We start from the raw sequence: 27,406 nt of genomic DNA, 5'->3' as shown, positions 1-27,406 counted from the left end.
GGGCTTGGTCGAACTTGATTAACTTGTATCTACCCCAGCGCTTAGTACAGTGCCTGGCACAATATAAACACTTAACAGATACCATTAAAAAACAGAACCACAAACGAAAAAACAGTTCAGCAGCGTCCAGATTCTCCTTCACGTCCCTCGCTGACAGTATCCCCAGCCCCTTAGTAACAGAACATGACGGTTTGCAGGTGTTGTTTTCCACGCAGAGTCTGTCGTGTTCCAGCAAATTGCCTTCCTTTTTTTGGCTCCTGGAAATGAGTTCTACAGAAACCTGCTTTTAAATGGAAACCATATATAGATTTAAGCCAGCCAAGAGGAAAAAATAAAGCACTCTAGTGCAGACCGGTCTTTCAGGATTTGGAAATCCTGATGGGGTCCATTTCTGCATCCAGGCTAGCCTGTGTTTAGTCACTCATCATTCCATCATTTCCATCTCTTTAGCTGCTCCATATCGCATAAGCTTAGATACTCACATCCCGCTTTCCTGGATACGGTTCTGTCCAGTCCTTTAAGGTAGGTCAGTTGCCTCCGCCTACCTGTAATGTTATTTTAGTGTCCATCTCCATCTGTAGATTGTAAGATCCTTGAGGGCAGGAGTTGGGTCTACCGATTCCGTTGTATTCTCCAAAGTGCTTAGTATAGCGCTCTACACAAAACAAGCATTCAGTAAATACTACTGATTGATGTGATCCTCATTTATTTTGTGGGATTTCATCATTGGAGTGTGGGCTGTTTAGATTGGAGAGAGAGAGTGTATGTGTGTGTTTGCTCTTGGTTTTCTTCTCTCTGGAAATCAAATAGAGGTTTCTCTCAACGTCTTTTCCTTCAATTTAGGAACTCACAGAGGAAGGCCTCCCTTTCCTCATACTTTTCCATATGAAAGACGATGCCGAGAGTCTAGAACAATTCCAACAGGAAGTAGCTCGCCAGTTAATCAGCGAGAAAGGTAGGCGAACTCTTGGTTCTGATTTGGCAAGTGCCTGAACTGTACAAGATCAAACTTATAAAGGATCACGTGTGCTAGGGCGTTCACAGAAAGCCAATTTAGCTTCCCATACTGGAGGGAAAACCGAAGTGCCGAAGAATAACGGCACGTGGTTTTTTTCCTGGAGAGTGGAGTAACAGTCTTGGATTTCTGTATCACTGGGTCATGTTTTTTCCTCTCTTTGTGAAGATAAATTCGAGCCTAATCTTACTACCAAACCCTCTTTCTTTGAAAGGTACAATCAACTTTCTACATGCTGACTGTGATAAATTTAGGCATCCGCTTCTACACATACAGAAAACTCCCGCCGACTGCCCAGTTATAGCCATCGACAGCTTCAGGCACATGTATGTCTTTCCTGACTTCCGGGACTTGGTGTAAGTAGACATTTCCTTTGGGTTTTTTTTTTAAAGAAGTATTTTGATGGCTTTGGTGAAAATAAAATGATAGTTGTGCATTGGGTGGTATTTTTAATATTGCCCAGGTTTTTTTTTCCCCCCATTATTATGGTCTAAGAACATGTTGCTATGTCTGTGGTAATATCAGGTAGTTCAAAGATTAGTGCTGGATTTCAGGAGTAAGGGGCTCTGCTTTTAGAGTCGGGGAAGGAAAACAAGGAACGAGTTCTCGCCGGCTCCTGGGCGGGGGTATAAAGAAGGCTCAGCCAGAAGCCAGAAATGAACTCTTCGCAGCCAGTGACTGGCTCGGGCAAGAGCTGTACAAATCAGCGAGTTTGCACGGATTTTCACAGGAAACATTGCCAGGCCCTCACCTAGGAAACGACGATTTCCAAAGCAAGAAAACACGAGTCTGACTCTCTTCGCGTTCTCCGGGGTCTGCATCCTCTCAAAAGGCGTAGAGGTCTCAGTACGTTCGATTCATCACCCGTTGCTGGGGTCCGAAGGAGAGACCAGAGCTGCCCGGTTACGCTCTGACAGTTGGGGTCTGCTGTCCCCCCCGCTCTGTTTCCTTGGGTTTCGTCTCTAACCAGTACCAGTTTGCTACCTTCTCTGATTTCCGATTAGGTTAAGATCACTGAGCAGCAATGCCGCCTAATATCGATGATGCTTTTTCCACTGGTGGGGAAGGGCAAGACCATTAGGGAGCCCCAATTATTAGGGGGACCAATCAGTTGCCAAAGTTTTCTGATCGACACGTCATCTTTCTCCGTCCTCTTCACCTTTCCCTGACACTTCCCCACCACGCCTCAAAGCCGGATACGTGAGGCGGTCCATGACCTGCAATTCCTTCCTGCCTCAGAAAGCCTTTTCATTGAGGAAGGCGATTCGGTGTGAGAGCAGTTCTTTGTATGACTTACTGTCCCTTTTGGTGTGGCAGTTTCTGTCCCCTGCAAGTTTGGATCATTCATAAGCCGTCTTGGGCACCGCTTATAGGACGTTCACGCTGCATTTGGGTGGGAGCTAATTGTCAGAGTTTGTGACCGCCTTTTCCTGGATCTTCGCCTCGAGCATTGTAGCACATCTGACATTTCATAGATAGCATTGATTTTGCTGTATCCTAGCACTCTGCTGCGGGTGACGGTAGACGGTCGCAGATTAAATTTAAATCGAGCTCCTCTCAGTGTTTACCTGGGGTGTACGGGCAGTTACTTGGGGCCGGAGGATCTCTCGAAGGCGCCCTGTCGACCCGGCTACCCGATCAATCAATCAGTCAATCGTATTTATTGAGCACTTACTATGTGCAGAGCACTGTACTAAGCGCTTGGGAAGTACAAATTGGCAACATATAGAGACAGTCCCTACCCAGCAGTGGGCTCACAGTCTAAAAGGGGGAGACAGAGAACAAAACCAAACATACTAACAAAATAAAATAAATAGGATGGATATGTACAAGTAAAATAAATAAATAAATAAATAGAGTAATAAATATGTACAAATATATATACATATATACCCGATGGCTGATTTTGTATTTGTAAACTGTGCATCTGAACCCCCGCTGTTCTCGGTCGGGTGGGGACCGGCGGGAGCCAGAATCGGGACTCGCTCGAGTTATTGGCTCGGACGACTCCAGGGGAGTTATTAAAGGAAAAGACACTTGCTAGGGTCTTGACAGAAAGGAGCGAGGAGAAGAAACGGGAATTCCTGCTTAACTCTTTCCTCCCCGATGATGATCAACGCTTTGAAAAAGGCACCCAACAGCATCTAGGGGGCCTGTGTGGACTAGCACTTTTCATTTTCGATTTTCATTTTTTTAAACGAACAAACTCCCCTGGCAGACTGTTGGTTTCATCTTTGTTTGTTTTCCAGGGTTCCGGGTAAACTCAAACAGTTTGTGTTGGACTTACACTCAGGGAAACTGCATCGAGAATTTCACCACGGTCCCGACCCCACCGACGTTTCCCCCGGACAGGTAGGGACCGGCCGTCCACTTGAGCAGGGGCCTCTGTCTGTCGGCCCCACTTTCCCTCCGCTCCCGCCCTTGAATGCAGTTAGAGCCTCTTTCAGTTAACAGACTTTCAGTCAACATCTTGCCTGTTTCTGCTTGAGGAAAGTATTCTTCAGTGAGCAGCATGAAATAGTCTCTTAATCCTTTGGTCGGGTCCTTACGACTGCCTGCTTTGACTGTTGGCCACAGTGTGCTGTTGGGATGGTATGACTTTGGGCAAGTCGCTTAACTTCTCCATGCCTCCGTTACCTCATCTGTAAAATGGGGATTAAACCTGTGAGCCCCCCGTGGGACAACCTGATCACCTTGGAACCTCCCCAGCGCTTAGAACAGTGCTTTGCACATAGTAAGCGCTTAACAAATGCCATTATTATTATTATTATTATGGCGTCGCTTAACGGGGCCTCCGAATCAGCAGGGAAGGGGAGTGGATTCCATCTGCCACCGCCTCTTGGAGTTTGATGGGCTCAGAGAGAAAGTAGTGACTTTTTAAATCTTGGATTCCTTCCTTGACCCGTCACGAGTCTTGAACGCCTCAGGCTCCCCACTCGAGCACCAGCCATGCCCGCCCGCTAGGCCCGTGGCCATCTGACACTGCAGTACACTGGAACCAAACAGGCTGGCATGGTTGGTTGATCGCTCCCTAATAATAATAATAATAATGATAATAATAATAATGATAGCATTTATTAAGCGCTTCCTACGTGCAAAGCACCGTTCTAAGCCCTGGAGACGTTACAAGGCGATCAGGCTGTTCCACAGGGGGCTCCCAGTCTTCATCCCCATTGTACCTATGAGGGAACTGAGGCACAGAGAAGTTAAGGGACTTGCCCAAAGTCACACAGCTGGCAGGTGGCAGAGCGGAATTCAAACCCATGACCTCTGACTCCAAAGCCCGCGCTCTTTCCAAAAAACTAAAAAACTTAGTCTTTTAGACTGTGAGCCCACTGTTGGGTAGGGACTGTCTCTCTATGTTGCCAGTTTGTACTTCCCAAGCGCTTAGTACAGTGCTCTGCACATAGTAAGCGCTCAATAAATACGATTGATTGATTGATTGATTGATTTCCACTGAGCCACGTGGCTTCCCTAACTCCCGACACCGCCGTAGCCCAGAGTGAAAATGAACTGAACGTCACTGGCCTTTGTTCCCCGTCCAAAGGTTAGACACACCTCCTGCCGAGTTCGGGAGATACCGACATTTCGGTGTGCCCCTCCGCTGCTTTAGCCGATAACTTTCCAGCTTTATCCCTCTCCCAACTGCCGATTAACCATTTCCCTGGGGTTCACGGACAAGGAGAGGGCCTTTTGTTTGAGGTGTCATTTTTGCCTCCTCCCCGAAAAACATCTAAAGGATTTGGCCTAAAGAATGAGCGCTCCTTTCCTCTTCTACAAGGCGGCGGACTTTCTTCAAGTAGCTCCTTTTGGTGTTGCCTTAGAGGAAGGCTGGATCGTTGGAGCGGTAATTGGGGAATCCCTAGAGCAGGGAGGAGCGAGAGGGTTTTGGGACTGACCACTTCCTACCCCGGAAAGGAAGGGGCCTCCCTGCTGCCTTGAGGACTCATTAGTGATGGCATTTATTAAGCGCTTACTATGTGCAGAGCACTGTTCTAAGCGCTGCCTCATTCTAAGACTCATTCAGTCCCAAGAGCTCTTCAAGACTCAGGAAGGAGGGATGGTGTGGCTTTTATCGCGGGAGGGAAGGGACGGAGGGGTGCGGAAGGGGGAACCAGACGGAGTCGGGGCTTAGCTCTTGGGTTTCAAACTTCAGTCCGGTGGAGAAGCTGCTGGGAGAAAGCTCAGTTGGAGGTGGCCCAGGAAGAGTATTTGCGTGGCTCCCGTGACTGGCTCTATACCCAGTTAGACTGTAAGCCCCTCAAGGGCAGGGAGAGGGTTCTTTCCCTGGGATGCCCCAAGCAGCCGGTATTAGTATTGCTATAATAATGATGGTATATTTGTTAAAGCGCTTACTGAGTGACGAGTACTGTTTAAGCACTGGGGAAGATTCAAGTTAAGGGCGGGGGTGAGGGTTCCTTCCCTGGGATACCCCAAGCAGCAGGTATTATTAATCAATCAATCAATCAATCGTATTTATTGAGTGCTTACTGTGTGCAGAGCACTGGACTAAGCGCTTGGGAAGTCCAAGTTGGCAACATATAGAGACGGTCCCCTACCCAACAGTGGGCTCACAGTCTAGAAGGGGGAGACAGAGAACAAAACAGAACATATGAACAAAATAAAATAAATAGGATATGTACAAGTAAAATAAATAAATAAATAGTAAAATAAATGAATATTATTAGAGTATTTAAAGTGCTTATTGTGTGACAAGCACTGGAGTAGATTCAAGTGGAATAGATGCACACATGGGGCCTACAGTCTAAGTAAGAGGGAGTACAGGTATTCAGTACCTGTTTTTTGACAGTCTTTGTTTTTTGTAAATGGTATCTGTTAAGTGCTTATTATGCGCCAGGCACTTTACTAAACGCTCACAGGAGTTGTTCAGGGAATGCAGCGGGTGAGAGGCACCAAAAAAAAAAAAATAATAATAATGATGGCATTTTATTAAGCACTTACTATGTGCAAAGCACCGTTCTAAGCGCTGGGGAGGTTACAAGGTGATCAGGTTGTCCCACGCAGGGCTCACAGTTTTAATCCCCATTTTACAGATGAGGTAGCTGAGGCACCGAGCAGTGAAGTGACTTGCTCAAAGTCACCCAGCTGACAAGTGGGTGACCGTCAAGTCTGACAAGCTGACAAGTCTTTTAGACTGTGAGCCCACTGTTGGGTAGGGACTGTCTCTATATGTTGCCAATTTGTACTTCCCAAGCGCTTAGTACAGTGCTCTGCACATAGTAAGTGCTCAGTAAATACGATTGATGATGATGACAAGTGGCGGAGCTGGGATTCGAACCCCCGACTCCAAAGCCCAGGCTCTTTCCACAGAGCCCCGCTGCTTATGTGCAAAGCGCTGTTCTAAGCGCTATTTCCATGCACGCGGCAAGCATCGCAAATGCTAAAGCCTAGCAGCATCTCAAGTAAAGCCCAACCTGGATGCCAAAGCCCCACAACTCTACAAAGCAAATGACTGTTGCAACACGTTTTTTCTCTGCGTCTCTTTCAGCACGTCCAAGACGTAGCAAGCAGCCCCCCCGAAAGCTCCTTCCAGAAACTGGCCCCCAGCGAATATAGGTACACCTTGCTGAGAGATCGAGATGAGCTTTGAAAACCTGAAAACATCTTGCAGGCATTGCAGACGGCAGCATCAACTTCTGTGTGGTGGAAATAGTAAACCTATATTTTCATAATTCTATGTGTATTTTTATTTTGAATAAACTAAAAAATGTTTTGGGGTTTTTTTTTTTTTGGATTTTTTTAATTTTTTTTTCTCCCTCCCCCTCTCCCGCCCCGGCTCGAACCCTCACCGTGTGGTGGGTCGCCCAGCCCCTTTTTGGGGGGCCGAGCGGGCAGAGCTGTCCTGTAAAACTTTTTTAAACCCCGAAGCCAAGTGTCCCGGGCGGGGCCCCGTGCGATGGATGGGCCCGGCCCCCGAGGGTGATGTCTGTGTAGTCTGGTCATTTTCCGCTGTTCCTCCCGTACGAGCCGTTTGCCGGTACTTGTGTCGACCCCTCGGGTGAACAGCCTGGCTCCTTAGGAGGGAATAAAGGAGAAAGTTTGACAGATCGCTGTGTGGTGTTTTCCTGACTCAACGGGGCTATTAACTCGGTGTCGGTGGTGATCCTTGCGGGTCCTTGCTGCGTAACTCAAGCATAGCAAACCGGAGAAAGCCACAGGCCGGGACCTGGTGAGCCCCTTTTAGACTGTGAGCCCACTGTTGGGTAGGGACTGTCTCTATATGTTGCCAATTTGTACTTCCCAAGCGCTTAGTACAGTGCTGTGCACATAGTAAGCGCTCAATAAATACGATTGATGATGATGATGGTGTCAGTGGAGCAGATTCTCCAGAATCCCTTTAAAGCAGCAGCCCGTGGTGAATCCGTAGATTGTTTTTAAAAGGAAAGGGGCTCTCTTTTGAGCCTTCAAGGGTGATTTTTTTTTTAATTTGTGGGGGGGAAAGCTGGCCCGATCGGAGGCAGGTCGGTGTTTCCTAAAAAGAAAACCAATAAAGGCGATTTTCTCCTACTGTTTCCAATTTTGGCGTCTCTTCACTCTATTCCTAACAACTGGTGTGGTTTCCTCCCGTCTGGTCTGAACCGCGTGGATCGGGTCAAGTGTTCCCGGAGGTTTGAGCTTCCCTAAGATGCCGCTCCCCGTCCCCCGCCGCGGCCAGGTTGGGGAGGTGGGCCCCAAGACGCGGGCATTGGGTGACCGGGTTCTCTTTTAAATTGCTCTGTGATCTTCAAGGCTTTTCTAGGACTTCACCCGGTGGTCTTCCTTTCCTGCCAGTGGCTTACTAGGTAAGTGTCTGATTTGATGAAGTGTCTTGCTCAGAAAGGCCCGTTGGTGATTTCAAGTGATTCCTGAGATTTTAGGTTTTTGTGACTTGATTCTTCAGCGATTAGTCTCCCCCTCCTCCCCGTCTCCATCCCCCCGCCTTACCTCCTTCCCTTCCCCACAGCACCTGTATATATGTATGTACATATTTATTACTCTATTTATTTATGTATTTATTTTACTTGTACATATCTATTCTATTTATTTTATTTTGTTAGTATGTTTGGTTTTGTTCTCTGTCTCCCCCTTTTAGACTGTGAGCCCACTGTTGGGTAGGGACTGTCTCTATATGTTGCCAATTTGTACTTCCCAAGCGCTTAGTACAGTGCTCTGCACAGTAAGCGCTCAAGAAATACAATTGATGACGATGATGATGATGATGATGTACGTATTTATTACTCTATTTTACTTGTACATATTTATTCTATTTATTTTATTCTGTTAATATGTTTTGTTCTCCGTCTCTGTCTCCCCCTTCTAGACTGTGAGCCCACTGTTGGGTAGGGCACCGTCTCTATATGTTGCCAACTTGTACTTCCCAAGCGCTTAGTACAGTGCTCAGCACACAGTAAGCGCTCAATAAATACGATTGACTGTACTTCCCAAGCGCTTAGTCCAGTGCTCTGCACATAGTAAGCGCTCAATAAATACGATTGAATGAATGAATGCCTCTTTTTCCCTTGGGGCTTTGGGCTTGTGTTTCAGGGTGTGACCCCCGCCTTTTTTTTGTTTTGTTTTGGTTGGGATTGGAAGCCACTGATTTACTTGATCAGATTTCTTCTTTTCCCCTTTAAAAGCTCCCGGGTTTTCTTGGTTCGCATTTGCTACGTTGCCAACTTGTACTTCCCAAGCGCTTAGTCCAGTGCTCTGCACACAGTAAGCGCTCAATAAATACGATTGATTGATTGATTTGCTTATTAGGCCTCCGATTTTAGCTCTCTTCCCCCACCCTGACCCCACAGCTCGGGCTTGGCGTTCGCCCGTGGAGAGCTGTCTGCTGCTGCCTCCGGGATATCTGGGACCCTTTCCGGCTGGTTCTTGTTGAGAGGAGAGCGAACTAGTGGCCCCCCGCATCCTCCAGTGGGTAAGTTGGACTTACAGGTGCCCTAAACTGCCAGGAACCAGGGCAGGAGCGGTGGTTGAAGTTCCGAGAAGCAGAATGTAGAGCAAGGGCCTAGGAATCAGAAGGACCCGGGTTTCTAATCCTGGCTCCACCCTTTGTCTGCTGGGTGACCTTGGGTAAGTCACTTCACTCCTCTGTGCCTGTTACCACACTTGTAAAGCGAGTTTTAATACTGTGAGCCCCCTGTGGGACGTGGACTGTGCTCCCCCAGTGCTTAGCACAGCCTGTTTCCACATTTGTAAAATGAGGATTAATGCTGTGAGCCCCTTGTGGGACGTGGACTGTGCTCCCCCACTGCTTAGTACAGTCCCTGGCACAAAGTAAGTGCTTAATAAATACCATTTAAAAAAAAAGTTCTTGTTTATTTTGCTTAATCAATCGTATTTATTGAGCGCTTACTGTGTGCAGAGCACTGGACTAAGCGCTTGGGAAGTACAAGTTGGCAACATATACAGTCCCTACCCAACAGTGGGCTCACAGTCTAGAAGGGCTTAAATGCAGCGTGGTTCAGTGGAAAGAGCCCGGGCTTGGGAGTCAGAGGTCATGGGTTCAAATCCCGGCTCTGCCAATTGTCAGCTGTGTGGCTTTGGGCAAGTCACTTCACTTCTCTGGGCCTCAGTTACCTCATCTGGAAAATGGGGATTACGACTGTGAGCCCCACGTGGGACAACCTGCTCACCTTGTATCCTCCCCAGCGCTTAGAACAGTGCACTGCACATAGTAAGCGCTTAACAAATGCCATCATTATTATTATTATTAAAACTTTGGTTTTAAATGACCCCTTCTTCCTTGGGCCAGACTGTTAGGATTACGTGTTAGTTTCCATTTGCTGATGTTGCTTGCTTGTCCTCGCAGATAACGCCTCTCTTTATTCCTCGGAGTAGTCAGGATTGGGCTAACCTTCTCCTCTCCGACACTGGCGACTGAAGAGCATCCTTGGGAAAGATCTGGTCAGCGGTGCCCTGATCCCTTCCACGTTCAGCTCTCGAGAGCCTCTTCCCTGAGGAAAAAGGCGGTAGATCGTGACCGGAGTCGTTAGCCGAGCGGCAGGGAAAGGTAACGGTGCCCCGCAGCCACTGTGATGTCTGTCTTGTTTCCCTCCTCTTGTTCTTCATGTTTTGTGCCAAGCTAGAGCTAGGGGAGGCGTTAACCTGGCCCAGCCTTAGTCCTCGCCCTCTGTGTGGGTATCTAAGTCATTAGTACAGTGCTCTGCACATAGTAAGCGCTCAATAAATACGATTGATGATGATGATCCACAATCGCTCCCTTCCTCAGGCAGGAAGGACTGAGCAGCAGAGCCATCAGCGCCTGCCGTGGAGTTGGGACAAGTTTCGGTTGTGGCACCGGGCGCCGAAATGCCCAGCGCAGTGTGGGTCGGTCAGTGGACTTGTTAGGCCATTTCCCCAAACCTTACCGGAAGGCCGGCCGGCCTACTAACTGTTGTGATCATCATCGATCGTATTTATTGAGCGCTTACTGTGTGCAGAGCACTGTACTAAGCGCTTGGGAAGTACAAGTTGGCAACATATACAGTCCCTACCCAACAGTGGGCTCACAGTCTAAAAGGGCAGTCTAAAAGGGGGGGTGATGATGGTGTGCTTACTATGTGCCAAGCGCTGTTCTAAGCGCTCGGGGGAATACAAGGTGATCAGGTTGTCCCACATGGGGCTCTCAGTCTTCACCCCCATTTTACAGATGAGGGAACTGAGACCCAGTGAAGTGACTTGCCCACAGTCACACAGCTGACAAGCGTGGCTCAGTGGGAAGAGCCCGGGCTTTGGAGTCGGGCCATGGGTTTGAATCCCGGCTCTGCCACATGTCTGTTGTGTGATCTCGGGCAAGTCGCTTAACTTCTCTGAGCCTCAGTTACCACATCTGTAAAATGGGGATTAAAACTGTGAGCCCCACGTGAGACAACTTGATCACACTGTATCCCCCCCAGCGTTTAGAACAGTGCTTTGCACATAGTAAGCGCTTAACAAATGCCATTATTATTATTATTATTATTATTAAGTGGTGGAGCCGGGATTAGAGCCCACAACCTCTGACTCCCAAACCCGGGCTCTTTCCCCTGAGCCACGATGCTCCCAAATGCTTAGTACAGTGCCCTGCATGTAGTAAGCACTCAACAAATGCCATTATTATTATTATTATTATTAAGTGGCGGAGCCGGGATTAGAGCCCACAACCTCTGACTCCCAAACCCGGGCTCTTTCCCCTGAGCCACGACGCTCCCAAACGCTTAGTACAGTGCCCTGCACGTAGTAAGCACTCAAATACCACTGACTGGAACAGCTCAGGAGCGAGGTGTAATGAAGATATGGATCCTGCTGGATTTGGACTCTGTACTTTTATTGAATAGAGGTGGTGGGGAGTTGGCCGGGGGGAGAAATCACAGCCAGGCATCATTGTCCCACAGCTGAAGCCCCACCGGACCGCTGGCCTTGAACCCAATAATCCATAGATGGAGAGTCCCCTGTTACCTTGCTCTTGGGTCTTAAAGCGCTTACCTGCTCTCCCAAGGACATCCCTCCTCCTCCTCCTGGAGCCCTGAAAAGCAGGTCCACGACCACAGACGGGGCAGAGAGAATTCAGGTCCCAAACTGGCAGTGAGGGGGGGACCCAGAGGACCCACTAAACTGAAAATCCTCCCCCGCCTGCCCTGGACGGATTTTGTTTTCTTCCATCAGGCCCTGGACCAGTGGCCAGCTGAAGGACGGCCCTTCCCTGAAGCCTGGACGGACGGGTAGGCCCCTTGCCGTCTCCTCCCGGCGGGAGAGCGAGAGCCTCCCTGGGACTTTGCCCTACAGGAAAGTTACGGTGAGCCGAGGCTACGTCAGTTGGTCTCAAGGGCAGCCTTTTCCCACCAGCTGGACCGATGAACCCCAAGCTCCTTTGGCACCTGCAGGTTGCCTGCCTTTCTCCTTTCCCCGCCTCCGGAGCCGCGTGAGGGGCTGCGGGTCAGAAGAAAGGCAGGAAAGGGGTGGGAGGAGAAAGAGACACTTGGCTCTGGGGCAGTTGGATTGTGGTGGGGCGGGGCGGGCCCCTCGGGGAGCAGGAAGAGCTCTCGGGCTTAGTGAGGGGCCAGTGGTGACGGAATGGCGACCCTGGGCTGGGGAGGAATGAGGGAGAGGGAAGCAAATGGGCCGAGACAAACCCGGGAACACTGTGATCCCTCTGCACGCAGCTCACCGTTCAGCTGGGGAAGGAAAAGGACCGGAGGAGGAGAGGATGCGCTCGGCCCCAGGTCAGACATCCTCTTAGGAGGAGGAATGAGCACCCCCAACATTGCACCATATACACACACTCTCTCTCTCTTTTTTTCCTGGGCCAGGCCCTGGATCAAGTCACCTCCCCCAGCCAGAGTCCCAACGGGAACGGGCCCGGAACAGTACCCCGACGGCTCCTCCCGCTCCCGTCCACACACCGGAGCCCCCGTTCCGGGGCGGCCCGGGCTCCGTCCCCGCCTGCTTCAGCTCGACTTCTTGTCCCTCTGGCTGGGGAGGTCGGGGCAGCTGGAGGAGCGCTCCTCCATCATTTTCTGCTTCTTCCTTTGAATCAGTTTTCCGCCCGTAAAGCCCAACAGCCCGCCGCCGAGAGCAGCTGCGATTCCTGCCACTTTGAAGCCTGCGAGGAGCCCGATGGGGCCTCCCACCATGCCGCCGAGGACCGCACCTGCCACGGGCAGGGCTGCCAGCTTGTATCGCGCAGCCTGGAAAAACAATCCCATTTTAGAAAAGGGGTTGAGACGACGAGCCCGTGGGGGCCGCGCCTCCTCCCTCCCCCACTCCCGGCATCGGTCCTGGCGCACCGGCCCCCGAATGCTCCCTTACGGCCCCATCCTCCAACCAGAGGAACCTGAGGTGGAATTGCTTAAGGCCGCAGGGTGCCCGGAGACGTCCTGGCAGGGAGAGAGTATCAGCTTAATTGCCACTGATTGATTTGGCTTGTAAAACAATCAATCGATCTTCCCGGCTGAGGCCTGGAGGCCCCGAGCCCGGACTCTACAAAGGCTTTTTTTCCACAGTGGAGGCTCATCCTTGCGCCCAGAGGCCAATTCCCTATCCTGGGGGCCGGCACCCCATTCCCACCCATCTCCCCTCCTCGCTTCTCGGAGGCCCTCTGGGAACTGGACCCCGAGGACCTTCTAAAGAGGCCGCGGACGCCCGCCCTCTCCACCAAATGGGTCTCGGCTGGCGGGATGAATCGAGGAAGAGACTATTTCAATAGCCATCGATTCTTCTTGTTTTCCTCCCCCGAATCCAATGTGTCGCTTTTTCCTCATTTCCTTAATTGCCGGTTCCCTCGCCATTAGAATCGGCGGATCGATGGGGTTAATACGGAATATTGCTGGGAGGCTGAGAAGCATTGATCGGGTGGCAGGAGCGGTTCCTTACCTTGCTCAAGCTTCTCTTCCCCTCTCGCACGTTCACAGCGGCAGTGTTGACATGGTCTTCAATTCTGTCAATCTTCTCCTGCTGAGCCTAGATGCAAAGGAATTAGGAGGGAGGTTTCCTGCCGGGAAGCAGCAGCCTCCGCCGATACACACTCTTTTAATTCCTGTAATCAGGCCCCGCCGAAGCTTTCATCCGCACAGGCTGCTGTAGCCCTCCAGTTGGAGTGGGGAAGAGCGGCTGATCAAACTGGGCTGAAAGCACAAAGTTCCCTTTTCTAAAAGAAAGGCATTTAACCATTAGGTTACGAGAAGCGGGGAGGATATTACCGCTACAGTGAACAACAGGTCACTCCAGCGCGGATGCCCCTCTATGGGTCGGCTTTTCAAATCTATTTACTAGCTGGAAACGATCCAAACCGCCCCTTTCGCTTCACGCTGAGTCGGGTCCGCAAGAACCATCCCTTTTCTCCGAAGCCTGGGTTCAAAACGGGCGCGAGTTACGTCACGGGCGGGGACCGTCTCTAGATGTTGCCAACTTGGACTTCCCAAGTGCTTAGTACAGTGCTCAGCACACAGAAAGTGCTCAATAAATACGATTGATTGATTGTACTTCCCAAGCGCTTAGTACAGTGCTCTGCACACAGTAAGCGCTCAATAAATACGATTGAATGAATGAATGAATGAGTAAAACGCCGTCGATTCAAGAAATGGTGGTCCCAGGAACATAAGGAACGGCACGACAGTTGCTGCCCGGAATGCCGGAGTTACCCAGCCTTCAGCTAGGCCTAGTTTTCCCTTTGTCTCTAGCTGTGCCACACTTCCCCCCTCCTCCTCCTCCTCCTCCTCCAGCCCCGGCTTGGCCCCGACTCTCCCCTGGCCAACTCACTTCCCTTCCTTCGAGGGAGGGGAGGGAAGACGGGAAGGAGGCGGCAGGGTGGCAGTATTCCCATTCCCACTTCGCAAGCGAAGAAGCAGGAACCCGGGAAGGGAAGCTGCTCCTGGCTTTCACCTCACCCCACTGATGGCATCGCATCTCTGAGGAAGCTCAACTTAAATACCTAAGGTTTGGTCTTAAAAAGGGGGAAAAAAAACCTTTTCACAGAAATATTACTTACCGGTTGGATTTCTGAACCGTGGCTCTTTGCTATTCAGGGTGCCAGAATAATCAAGTAACATTAATTAAAAGTTAATGGTTGCCAACTTGTACTTTCCAAGTGCTTAGTACAGTGCTCTGCACGCAGTAACCGCTCAACAAATACGACTGAATGAATAAAAACGAAGCTACCTTAAGCGGTCTCACCCAGAAAAAATAACTCTGGAAAGGGGCGGTGGCGGGAATTCCCTGAGCCCCAAATCCAGCTCCCCTGGGGAACCTCCAGCTGACGGCCCCGTGGCAGCCGATGTGGATGTGGGTGGCGCTTAGAACAGTGCTTTGCACATAGTAAGCACTTAATAAATACCATCATTATTATGGGAAAGGCCTGGCACGCTGCTCTCACAGGGACAGGGGCTTGCCACTTAGTACAGTGCCTCGCACATAGTAAGCACTTAACAAATACCATAATTATTGTTGTTATTGTTCCTGGACTTCCTCAAGATGAAACAGCAGGCTTCACACTCTGCCTGCCCACAGGGGAGCGCGGATGGGGGCGGAGGGTGGGGGGAGAGGACTTACACTGACAAGCAACGAGAAATCCATCACCAGCTGGTTGAGCGCGATCAAATCCTACAGAAAGAAAATAATGGACGTTACTTAAGCCACCCCCCAGCTCAGAGCCACCGCAAGACAAGGGGAAGAGGATAACCGGCCACGCAACACACCTCCTCCAAAGCGCTCCAGGACTCGGCGGCGTTTTGATCTTGAGGGATTTCGGGGAGAGGCGCCTCCAACTGAATTAAACTGTAGGGGTACTCCTCCGCTTCGGGCGTAGGGAGGGGTCCTGAAGGAAAACATCACCCCTCTGTAAGCTCTTTTACAGTGCTAAAAAGAGGCAGCACAAAGAGGCCAATTACTTGCTTGCAACCTCTCTGACCCAACGCCTGCCTTGTAAATGACCGTCCGAACCCACCTGAGCGGATTCCACTCTTCCATTTCTTCTCCGAGAAACTGCCCGGTATTTCCTCATCGGGAACGATCCCGCTGCTTGGACGGTTTCCAGGACAAAATCTGAACTGCTTTCATTCATTCACTCAATCATATTTATTGAGCGAGGCACTGTACTAAGCGCTTGGGAGATTACAATATAACAGTCAACAGACACATTCCCCGCCCACAACGAACACAACGTTCCCTGCTCACAGTCTAGAGGAGAAGGCCGACATTATTACACATAAATAAACAGATAAAGTAGCACAGACCCTCCCAATCTGAAGGTAGGGCCAACTGATGACAATGGCTTGTGCCAAGTTTATTTGGCCCCTGACTCTCCCTCCTCCCCGGGGTTTGACTGCGAGCCCCCAGCTGCTCTCCTTCAAGGGCTCCCCATCCATTCTGCTTCCTTTCCAGTGTCTCTTCTCCTTCACCTCAACCCGAACCAGCCTTTTCCTGCCACTCCTGACCTCACACCAGTCTGAACTTCTCTCAAGTCCGCTCACACGGAGCCCAGTCCCCGTCTCCTTTCTTAAAAGCCGCGACACAGTTCAATCTTCCAAAATGTGAGCGGTGGTAGATTTTTTTTCCATCTCGAACAAAGACATCTATATAATGGTTTCTAAAAACTGCTTAGCACCAGTTAAATTGGCCATAAGGGTGCTGAAAGAGTAATTTTAGCGTCTGCAAAAATGACAGCCTTCCTTTCCTATGAAATTAAAGTTACTTGGTGCTTTTCCTGCGATTTCATCAATCAAAAGAAAGAGGCAAACATCAGAAACCAACTCTCGCATTCTAGTCCAGCGGCGATGCCCCGGCATTCTGAGAACTCTGGTTTCACAGATTTCAAGACAGAAATTTCAGCCTAGGGCATGACATCACAGGACGCCTCACTTTAACTTTCTCTTCATCCACATCCAGAAATTACCACAATAATCTTTTCCCACTTACAATTACTAACGTAACAGAAAACAACAGGCTTAAGTCTCTTAGAGCAAATTAATGGAGACTTCTGTGAGTGCCTGCTCAGAAGGAAATTTTTCAACACCTCATCTCTGCCATAAAGAGGACTGAAGTTCCCTGATGCAAGGTGTAGCCAAAAGACGTTTGCCGCATATACGCTCTTTCTTCAAATAACACGGGGACGGGAAATAGGTGGTGTTTTTAGATCAACAGAAAAGTCACTTCTGAGAGAAAAAGGAAAAGCGCTCCTGCCATTTATGTCTCGGTTAAACCCAAACCATGTATTTGTCTCAAATGCAAACAGGGCTGAAGAACAAAGAAATCTGTTCTTTGCCATGGAAACGGTGCTTCCAAGTTTACAACAGTGTTCGTCGCCGATCAATGTAATAACGCACGACCAGCAAATAAAATCCAGACAGTCCAACCGGCTCTGACTTCTTTAATTCACTCACCCTAGGTGCTATTATAAATCATCGTCTTAGATATCGGACCACTGCCTTTGAATCTGGACGAACCGCTACGCAACTGAAGAGGTGAGGTTCTGGAAGGGTTCGAGCCGTGGGGAAGATGGCTGAGCAGAGCTCATCTGGACCCCAAGCCCCAAACTTGGTAAAGAAAAATACCGGTGTTTTATATTTCTTGACAATACCTCAACTATCTCCCCTCCTGAAACACAGATAGGCAAGTGAGTTTGCAGAAGCAGAGATTTAAAGGGGATTTACACCACCTGTCGTTCTCCCTTCCGTGTCAGACTTTATCTTCGAATCTGGCTTTCTGCCAATAAGACCACCGGGTGCCAGAGTGGATTCAGACGATGAACAAACAGAAGCGGAGGGTTTGGAGTTCAAGTGAAAAACGAGCTTTGAGACTGGAAATGTACGCCTCGGAGAGACGAGCTCTCCTTCCCTCACCAGATTTTCCTCCGGGCGGCAACTGAATGCATGCAGCCCTTGCGCATTTCAGGGTGGCTTTCCTAAAATGAGCGGTGGTGATCCGGGCATTCTGAGGATGAGGGCAGTGTGGACCTGGGGGCTTCTCTCCCCATCCCTCACTCCTTCCCCTCTGTCCTCAGTCCTTCCTCTACATTCCCTCTTGATATTACAGTGCCCTGCCATCTCTACCACCTCAGAGCTTTAAAGGAGGCCATGTCCCTTAACCCCTCAAGGCCTCAGTTTCCTCACCTGGGAAAAGAGAGAGAGAGAAACTCTGCTCTCCCTACCGCTTAGACTGCGATCCCTGTATGCGACAGGAATTGTGTCCGATGGGATCTGTCTCGCACCTCCCGCAGCACTTGGCACGGGATAGGCGCTTTGGAAAATGCGACAAAAAAATGAAAAAAGACTGCACCCCCTTCGAGGCTGGCTTCTGGCCACCACAACCACCAGCTAAGAGTCCTGATTCTGAGCCCCCCCCCCATCTACAAAAATTCTCTCTTGGGCTGAAGTTCAAGTGAAAACTTCCAAGGAAGTTCAAAAAGCCACAGAAAATACAGGGCCTAAAAGAACTCAGTGTGGCTCAATGGAAAGAGTGTGGGCTTGGGAGTCGGAAGTCATGAGTTCAAATCCCGGCTTTGCCAATTGTCAGCTGTGTGACTTTGGGCAAGTCACTTCACTTCTCTGGGCCTCAGTTACCTCATCGGTAAAATGGGGATGAAGACTGTGAGCTCCACGTGGGACCATCTGATCACCTGGTATCCTCCCCAGGGCTTAGAACAGTGCTTGGCACACAGGAAGCGCTTAACAAATGCCGTCATTATTATTATTATTATTAACTACTTTCACAGAGGTAGCCTGGGGAGGTACAGGAGGATTCAAACCCATCTTCCCCTTTCAATCCCGGTGATAAAGTCTACCACTCCATCCCACTCGATATGCTGCTCAGACTCTTCTGGCAGTTTTCCAATTGAATCTTGTCCTGTGGTTAGTTTTCCCTTCAACCCTACTAAAATGCTGTTCCTGTTGCCCTACTGACGGGGGGATGAGGAGGAAGGACTGAGGGGTTTCCCTGTGTGACCGAGGTCCATCCCAAACACCAAGCTGCAACTGGGAACCTGTGCCCTTCCCCTCGCCCTTCAGTGAGGAAAGGACCCCCACTGAAAAGGAAATGGCAGACAGCAGTAGTAATAATAATAATTGTGGTATTTGCTAAGCGCTTACTATGTGGCATGTGCTGTTCTAAGCGCTGGGACGGGTATGAGCAAATTGGATTAGACACAGTCCCTGTCTCACGTGGGGCTCATGATCTCAATCCCCATTTTCCAGACGAGGTCACTGAGGCCCAGAGAAGTGAAGCGACTGGCCCACGGTCACACAGCAGACAGGTGGCCGAGTTGGGATTAGATCCCAGGTCCTTCTGACTCTGAGACCCGTGCTCTAGCCACTAAGCCATGCTGCTTCTCTTTAAGGAATGACTCTTTCCTCTCTGCTCCCCTTGTAAACCCGACTTTGTTGGTCAGATTAACAAGAGGCGACATAAACACCACCACCCTGCCAAACAAAGCAACAACCTTTTTTTAGAGCAGAACTTAGCATAGAGTAGGTGTGCTGAATAAATCCTTTGAGACTACTACTACTATGGGCAGGGCCTGTTCCTTCACCCCAGCTTTCCTCTGGGCTGGCAGCCCCAAGAGTGGGCTCTCTGAGGATGAGGAATTCCTTGCTCCTGGACCTTGGGACCAATCAATCAATCAATCAATCAATCGTATTTATGGAGCGCTTACTGTGTGCAGAGCACTGTACTAAGCGCTTGGGAAGTACAAGGACCAGAGAGCGAAGCCTACCTACTCCCGAAAGGGGAAAGCTGAGTGATCCTTACTGAAGTACTGATCCTTACTGATCCCCCTCGTCCCCCTCTCCATCCTCCCCCATCTTACCTCCTTCCCTTCCCCACAGCACCTGTATATATGTATATATGTTTGTACATATTTATTATTCTATTTATTTATTTATTTTACTTGTACATATCTATTCTATTTATTTTATTTTGTTAGTATGTTTGGTTTTGTTCTCTGTCTCCCCCCTTTTAGACTGTGAGCCCACTGTTGGGTAGGGACTGTCTCTATATGTTGCCAATTTGTACTTCCCAAGCGCTTAGTACAGTGCTCTGCACATAGTAAGCGCTCAATAAATACGATTGATGATGAAGTGGAGGGGTGGTGGCAGTCAGGAAGCTGACGGTGCGGTTGGGGGAATGAGGGAGCGGCGCCTGCCCCTTACAATCCTCTGCTCCTCCCATCTTCACGCCTACGGCTGACATCAACAACTATTTTGGGGAAAATGTCACCCCGATGAATGTCCAGGAACTGGACATATAGTATAATGGTACTAACTGTGGTATCTGTCAGCGCTTAGAACAGTGCTTTGCACATAGTAAGCGTTTAATACATGCCATCATTATTATTATTATTAAGCTTACTAGGAGCCAAGCACTAATAATAATGCACATAGTGAGCGTTTAATAAATACCATCATTATTATTATTATTAAGCTTACTAGGAGCCAAGCACTAATAATAATGCACATAGTGAGCGTTTAATAAATGCCATCATTATTATTATTATTAAGCTTACTAGGAGCCAAGCACTTATAATAATGCACATAGTAAGCGTTTAGTAAATGCCATCATTACTATTATTATTAAGCTTACTAGGAGCCAAGCACTAATAATAATGCACACAGTGAGCGTTTAATAAATGCCATCATTATTATTATTATTAAGCTTACTAGGAGCCAAGCACTAATAATAATGCACATAATAATAATAATAATGATAGCATTTATTAAGCGCTTACTATGTGCAAAGCACTGTTCTAAGTGCTGGGGAGGTTACAAGGTGATCAGGTTGTCCCAATGGGGCTCACAGTCTTAATCCCCATTTTACAGATGAGGGAACTGAGGCCCAGAGAAGTGAAGTGACTTGCCCAGGGTGACACAGCTGACAAGTGGCGGAGCCGGGATTTGAACCCACAACCTCTGACTCCAAAGCCCGGGCTCTTTTCCACTGAGCCACACTGCTTCTCGTAAGCGTTTAGTAAATGCCATTATTATTATTATTATTATTAAGCTTACTAGGAGCCAAGCACTAATAATAATGATAATGGTATCTGTTAAGCACTTAAGTGTCAAGCACTGTTGTAAGCGCTGGAGGTAGGTATAAGCTCTTTAGAGCCCGGGCTTGGGAGTCAGGGGTCATGGGTTCTAATCCCAGCTCTGCCATTTATCAGCTGTGTGACTCTGGACAAAGTCACTTCTCTGTGCCTCAGTTACCTCATCTGTAAAAAGGGGATTAAGACTGTGAGCCCCTCGTGGGACAACCTGATCACCCTGCATCTCCCCCCGCGCTTAGAGCAGTGCTTGGCACATAGTAAGCGCTTAACAAATACCATCATTATTATTATAAGGTAATCAGGTTGGACACAGTCCCTGTCCCACATGGGGCTCGTTTTACAGATGAGGTAACTGAGGCCCAGAGAAGTTAAGTGACTTGCCCAAGGTCACACAGCAGACTCGTGGCAGAGCCAGGATTAGAGCCAAGGGATTCCGAGAAAACAGAGACGAGGCCCGCCTCGCTTCCGAACATCGGAGAAGCAGCGTGGCTCAGTGGAAAGAGCCCGGGCTTTGGAGTCAGAGGTCATGGGTTCAAATCCCGGCTCCGCCAACTGTCAGCTGTGTGACTTTGGGCCAGTCACATAACTTCCCTGGGCCTCAGTTACCTCATCTGTAAAATGGAGATTAAAACTTTGAGCCCCCCGTGGGACAACCTGATCAGCTTGTGACCTCCCCAGCGCTTAGGACAGTGCTTTGCACATAGTAAGCGCTTAACATATACCATCATTATTCTTATTCTTATCGGTTTTGGCAAAGGACGCTTAGCGTTGAGCATACCTCCCACAGTCAAGGACCTGGTCATGGGGCCGTGGACCGAAGAGCCGTCTGCATGGAGCTGCCTCTCCAGTTCTTCCGCCGATTCGGAATGGAGTCGGAGAAACTCCACTATGGCAGCGGAGGCTACTTCTTTCACGGGATCGATCATTCTCTTCAGAACTCGGATGTCTTCCTTCCGGACTCGGAGACAAAGCTTCTCCATTTCTCGGATGTTAGATCGCAGCTGCTGCAGCGGTCAGAGGAAAGGACACCGTAACATTGATTTCCGTTCTGAGCACGAGCTCTCCTTCCAACGGAGACTCTGGTCGGAGGCGGAGACGGACACGTTCCTGGTTAAACTGTGGCTGTGTGCCCACAAAATGAGACGACGTGAACCACAAATCATTTGGCTCCTCCAGGGTGAGGCGAGCCTGATGAGTGTGTTGTTGAGATTTTTTCAGACTTGAACTGAGGGGTCTGAATCATCACCTGAATGCTGTACATTTCTTAGTGACGTATTTATTATTAACAGTAAGGTTTCACCGTGGGGTCTACAAGAATTTCAGATGCTTTCATTTTATATATTTGATCCCCAAACTGATGCTGGGAATGGCCTATTTTGCTGAAGGAAATTTTTCTAACACCAGTGTGGAGTAGCAGGGTGGCCTAGTGGAAATAGCACAGGCCTAGAAGACAGAGGACCTGGGCTCTAATCCTGCTTCTTCCACTTGCCTGCTGTGTGACCTTGGGTAAGTCACTTAACTTATCTATGCCTCAGTTTCCTCATCTGTAAAATGTGGATCCAATGCCTGTTCTCCCCCCATGTGGGACAGGCACTGTGTCCAACCTGCTTAACTCGTATCTTCCCCAGTGCTTAGAACAGTGCTTGTCACATAGAGTAAGCATCACATAGAGTAAGCACTTAACGAGAGGAAGAAGAGGAAGGAGAAAGAGAGAAGGAGAAGGAGAAGAAGAATTACATCCACTGAAATTACTTGATTGGTTGAACCCACTGTTTTCTTTGAAGATCTCATGTTAGATGAGCTGCCCAATACTCTCATGAAGTATCTGCACAGCCGTTAGGGAGAAAGATTGGAGAAGTCCGGCCTTTTGGAATTCCGATTTGAGGGAAAAAAAATGGAGACTATAAAAGTCGAGTGATGTTATTGATATGTTATTTTTTTAATTTAAAGATTTCCAAAAGCATGACTCACTGAGAGCAAGTGGCTGTGAAGACTATATTTTGCCCCTGCTGACTACTTTTAAACATTTCTTACAACTGTTTGTATGAGATTTTCTTTGGCAGTATTTGTTAAGTGCTTACTATGTGCCAGGCACTGTATTAAGCACTAGGACAGATACAAGATAATCAGGTTAGACTCACAGTCCCACATTGGGCTCACAGTCTTAATCCCCATTTTACAGATGAGGTAACTGAGGCACAGAGATGGTCACATAGGAGATAAGTGGCAGAGCCAGGAGTAGAACCCAGGTCCTCTGATGACTCTAACTCCCAAGCCTGGGCTCTGACCACTAGGCCATGATGCTTCATGTAGAAAGAGAAGTAAGAGAGAAAGGGACAAAGCAGCCCTAACTCATGAATCATCCTGGCACTTGGCTAACAATGGGACTGCTCTCGAGGAAAAAAAAAAACATACCGACTCTGGTTTCAGAATTTTATCTTGAACTTGATACACGCATCAATTCACACCCTAAAGTCTTGTCATTGGAGCCAACTGTTTAGACTTCTGAATATGCGCTCTGCCTAACTTTACAACTTTAGGGTAAAAAAAAAAATGCACAGTATTAACTGGGACCCTAATGAAAAAAAAAGAGAAGTTTGTGTATCCCCTGGAAAGTTTTCTGTCGGTTTCCTGACTAAAATGTCCTCCAGAAAATGTGAAGGCGACATGTGGTGGAAAAACAAACATAAAAGTAAAAGCTGAATGATCCCACTCCCATTGGGTAGTTCCAGGCCAGCCAGTACCTTCTCCCCCTCTCGGCTGGAAGCTCATTAGGGGCAGGGAACTTGTCTCCAGTGCTCTGCACCTAGTAAGCGCTCAATAAATACCACCAATTGATTGATAAATGGAAGCCAGGATGGGCTGGTCCTTGCCGGCCACTCTGTCTACTGTACAGACACTATTGAGTGTTAAAAATACTGAATTGGAGCAGACGACTAAACCCACGGGCCGGCCTAAACCTGGTTTTATGGCCAATTGCCTGCACCCCAGGGTCACTTAGGGTCAGAGACTCTCTCTCTCCAGGGGCCTCGTGGTGTGGAGATCTGACTTGAGTGACTGCTTTGCCTAAAACTCTGATAGTCAGGGAGCAGACAGCTAACGTTTACAGCAGGAGAAATGGGATTACTCAGAATAATCTGAACCTTAAGGGGGATTCTTAGGACAGGGAGTGGATGGTTAAAGTGAATTTTCTCCTTCTTTCTCCCTCTCCCTCCCCCTGGCCCAGAACTCTTCATCCAGAGAGAGGTGGTCTCCCTCTGACTGAAGATCCACACGGCTGAAGGCTTTTACAAAGTTCCTTTCCTCCACCCTGCTCCAAACCCCAGATTCGCTCCACACTGGGTGTCTTTCCTGTCTCCTTTTTCCTCTTCCTCATCATCTTCAATGATATGCAGGAAGCAAAGGGGTCTAATGGAAAGAATCTGGGCCTGAGGCTTGAGTTCTAATTCCAGCTCTGCTGCTTGCCTGCTGTGTGACCTTAGGCCGGTCGCTTTGCTTCTCTGTGCCTCACTTACCTCATCTGTAAAGTGGGGATTAAATCCTACTCGGACTGGGAGCCCCATGTGGCACAGGGACTGTGTGTCCAACCCGATGATCCTGTATGGACCCCAGTGCTTAGGACAGTGTTGGGCACATAGTAAATGCTTAACAAGTACCATTATTATTGTCATTATTTTATATGTTGGGCACCTATAATAATGATGGCATTTATTAAGCGCTTACTATGTGCAAAGTACTGTTCTAAGCGCTGGGGAGGTTACAAGGTGATCAGGTTGTCCCACGGGGGGCTCACAGCCCATTTTACAGATGAGGTAACTGAGGCCCAGAGAAGTGAAGTGACTTGCCCAAAGTCACGCAGCTGACAATTGGCAGAGCCGGGATTTGAACCCATGATCTTGGACTCCAAAGCTCGGGCTCTTTCCACTGAGCCACGCTGCTTCTCTAGGGCGTGTGAAGCACTTGGAAGAACACAACAGAAGCATGGCACATGATCACTGCCCTCCAGGGCCTTGGTTTGGTCACTCGTTAGTGAGTTGGTGGGATAGATCAGTGTTTGGTTACTAGTTGTCTGACAGTTCCCAATTCATTTTAGTTGCCCAGAATACAGACATACACACACAGTGTGCACAATGCACATATTGTGAAGCAAACAGAAAGAGAAGCACTTTCAAGGGCCCACAGATGAGGAAACTGAGGCTTAGGGAAATTAAGTGAGAAGCAGCATGGCTCAGTGGAAAAAGCCTGGGCTTTGGAGTCAGAGGTCATGGGTTCAAATCCCGGCTCCGCCACTTGTCAGCTGTGTGACTTTGGGCAAGTCACTTAACTTCTCGGTGCCTCAGTTCCCTCATCTGTAAAATGGGGATTGACTGTGAGCCCCCCATGGGACAACCTGATCGCCTTGTATCTCCCCCAGCGCTTAGAACAGTGCTTTGCACATAGTAAGCGCTTAATAAGTGCCATTAAAAAAAAAGTGATTTGCCCTTTTCGCAATGGGTCGGGAATCACAAATATTGTCCTTCGGTCCCGCCACCCCAAAAACGAACCTCTAAAGATGTCTTTTTTTTTTTAAGTCATGGGGAACCGTGGCAGTGATGGAGAGAGCAACACAGAGCAGATCTGGGCAGAACCGCCAGTGGCTGCCCAGAGTTTCTGCCTCTGCCGGGCTTGGAGTTGGGACATCATCATCATCATCATCATCAATCGTATTTATTGAGCGCTTACTATGTGCAGAGCACTGTACTAAGCGCTTGGGAAGTACAAATTGGCAACATATAGAGACAGTCCCTACCCAACAGTGGGCTCACAGTCTAAAAGGGGGAGACAGAGAACAAAACCAAACATACTAACAAAATAAAATAAATAGAATGGATATGTACAAATAAAATAAATAAATAAATAGAGTAAAAAATATGTACAAACATATATACATATATACAGGTGTCCTGTATATATACAGGACATCTTCTGGTCCCTCCAAAGCTGGTCCACCTTTTTCCTCCTTCTGCCGCTGCGGATTCAGTCTGGCCTGAGCTCCTCTGTCTATGCATGTATGTCTAGACGTGCCTGGGGGGACGTGTCTCCTTACCTCCCCCCTCCACTCCCAACTCCCTCCTCCCTCTACCCGTTTCCCAGCCTCTTTCGGCATCTCGGCCTCTTCCCTATAATGCTTTTTTCCAGAGCACTGGTCCATTTTCTCCCTACTCCGCTTGGCCGCCTTCCTTCCCCCTCCGAGTTTTCCTGAATTTCAGTCATTTTTGCAAAGACTAACTCTAGACTTTAAAATACTTTTGACTGTCGAAGGTAATTATTCTGTGTAAATTGAAAATGGGGGAAAAATGACTAATTGTGTGTGCACGGATAAAAGGTACAGTGGCTGTGCATATATTTGTCCAAAACCTGTGGCGGATGCCTTGGGTCAATACTGACTTAGGGATTCCTAATGTATTTTTACAACATCTAATTTTGCAAGCAAAGTGTCTGCTGCAGAGAACATTTGGTATGGCAATAATTAATCTGATTTCTTTGCAAACAAACAGAACACAAGTCCATTGGTAAACATTTAAACAGCTTACGGCAAACACATTCTACATATCATAAAATTTATTATCAAAGGCTCCAGAGTCCTATCTAATTAAAACAAAGCTCTAGAATATCCTTTACCTGTCAGCACCCAACTATGTCTTTCTAATGGCTAATACCAGTGACAGTGCATTAGTTTCTCCTTTGGGCATCAAAAAGAAGTAACGCACGTAAGAAACAAGAACAGAGAAACCCTACAGAAAACAACAAGTAACAAAAATTGGAGGAAAATATTACCCTCTGAAAGGTCACTGTGTAGAAACGTTTCTTAGCTCTAACAGATTCTGCATTTGAAATAAAATCATGATTTTCGACTATCATTTTGGAACCAAATGCCACGGGAAACTGTCGGCTGTCACATGACCATTTGCTCTCCCAGCTGGGAGTCTACAGGGTAGCTAACAAGATAAGATCCCCTTTTGCTCAAACCAAACAGGATCTCAGAAATAATTCTAAAATGAATCCACTGCGGAAACCTACACTTGTCCGCTCATGGCTCAATTGGTCCTGTGGTGGAATCAATTCTCCCTTGGTAGCCCCGCTTCTTAGGCCAAATGGATTGAGTGATAGAGTGCTTTAAAGCCAATGGTGAGGAGTTTCCGTCTGACGATGAGGTGGATGGGCAACTACTGGAGGGTCTTGAGGAGTGGGGAAACGTGGACTGAAGATTTTTTGTAGAAAGGTGATCCGGGCAGCAGAGTGAAGTATGGACTGGAGTGGGGAGAGACAGGAGGCAGGGAGACTGATGCAGTAAAATCAAGGTGGGACAGGTTAAGTGCTTGGATTAACGTGGTAGCGATTTGGGATGGAGAGGAAAGGGCAGGTTTTAGCAATGCCGTGAAGGATGAACAGAGAGGATTTAGTGATAGACGGAGTGTGTGGGGTTGAACGAGAGAGAGGCGTCAAGGAGAGTGCCATGGTTACGGGTCTGTGAGACAAGAAGGATGGTGGGGCTGTCTACAGTGAGGGAAAGTCAGAGAGAGGAAGGGGAATAGTTTTCGTTTGCTATGGAGAGAGATGGGTGGGGAAGAGATCATTTTAGGAAGACGATCTCGGTTTGCAGCATGAAGTTATGTATCGAAGTGGGAGAGAGGCCAGTGAGGAGGCTGATATAGCAGAATCCTCCTTCACCCTGAGAAGGAGAGTAATAAAGTCCAAACCAAAGATGAAACCCTTTGAAGCCGAGGCCTCTCCTCTCCTGGGCATTTTCTCTTGCTGACTAAGGGTTAGCCTCTTTGGCTAGACAGGACGTTTGAAAATAAAATCAGGGTTCCAAGAGCTTAAGTTTAATACAT

General features: G+C 48.5%; 2 protein-coding genes across 3 annotated transcripts in view; one reads left to right on the top strand and one right to left on the bottom strand.

Moving 5' to 3' along the window:
* The window catches only part of ERP44 (endoplasmic reticulum protein 44), a 57,978-nt gene extending 51,225 nt beyond the window's left edge, over nucleotides 1–6,753 (top strand). The window contains exons 9-12 of the mRNA XM_038770459.1: nucleotides 844–955; nucleotides 1,230–1,371; nucleotides 3,265–3,367; nucleotides 6,525–6,753. Coding sequence (XP_038626387.1) covers nucleotides 844–955; nucleotides 1,230–1,371; nucleotides 3,265–3,367; nucleotides 6,525–6,626 — 459 coding nt within the window. The 3' untranslated portion in view covers nucleotides 6,627–6,753. The remainder of the gene's footprint in view (nucleotides 1–843; nucleotides 956–1,229; nucleotides 1,372–3,264; nucleotides 3,368–6,524) is intronic.
* Nucleotides 6,754–11,309: 4,556 nt separating this feature from the next.
* Nucleotides 11,310–27,406, bottom strand: part of STX17 (syntaxin 17) — a 38,142-nt gene continuing 22,045 nt past the window's right edge. For both annotated transcript variants that reach the window (XM_038770380.1, XM_038770382.1), the window contains exons 4-8: nucleotides 21,310–21,535; nucleotides 15,196–15,314; nucleotides 15,050–15,100; nucleotides 13,376–13,462; nucleotides 11,310–12,690 (exon numbers count right to left, since the gene is read on the bottom strand). In XM_038770380.1, coding sequence (XP_038626308.1) covers nucleotides 12,451–12,690; nucleotides 13,376–13,462; nucleotides 15,050–15,100; nucleotides 15,196–15,314; nucleotides 21,310–21,535 — 723 coding nt within the window. In that variant the 3' untranslated portion in view covers nucleotides 11,310–12,450. The remainder of the gene's footprint in view (nucleotides 12,691–13,375; nucleotides 13,463–15,049; nucleotides 15,101–15,195; nucleotides 15,315–21,309; nucleotides 21,536–27,406) is intronic.

This window comes from Tachyglossus aculeatus, chromosome X3 (genome assembly GCF_015852505.1).
Source record: "Tachyglossus aculeatus isolate mTacAcu1 chromosome X3, mTacAcu1.pri, whole genome shotgun sequence".
Taxonomy (NCBI): domain Eukaryota; kingdom Metazoa; phylum Chordata; class Mammalia; order Monotremata; family Tachyglossidae; genus Tachyglossus; species Tachyglossus aculeatus.
This window is presented reverse-complemented; position numbering and strand designations above follow the sequence as displayed.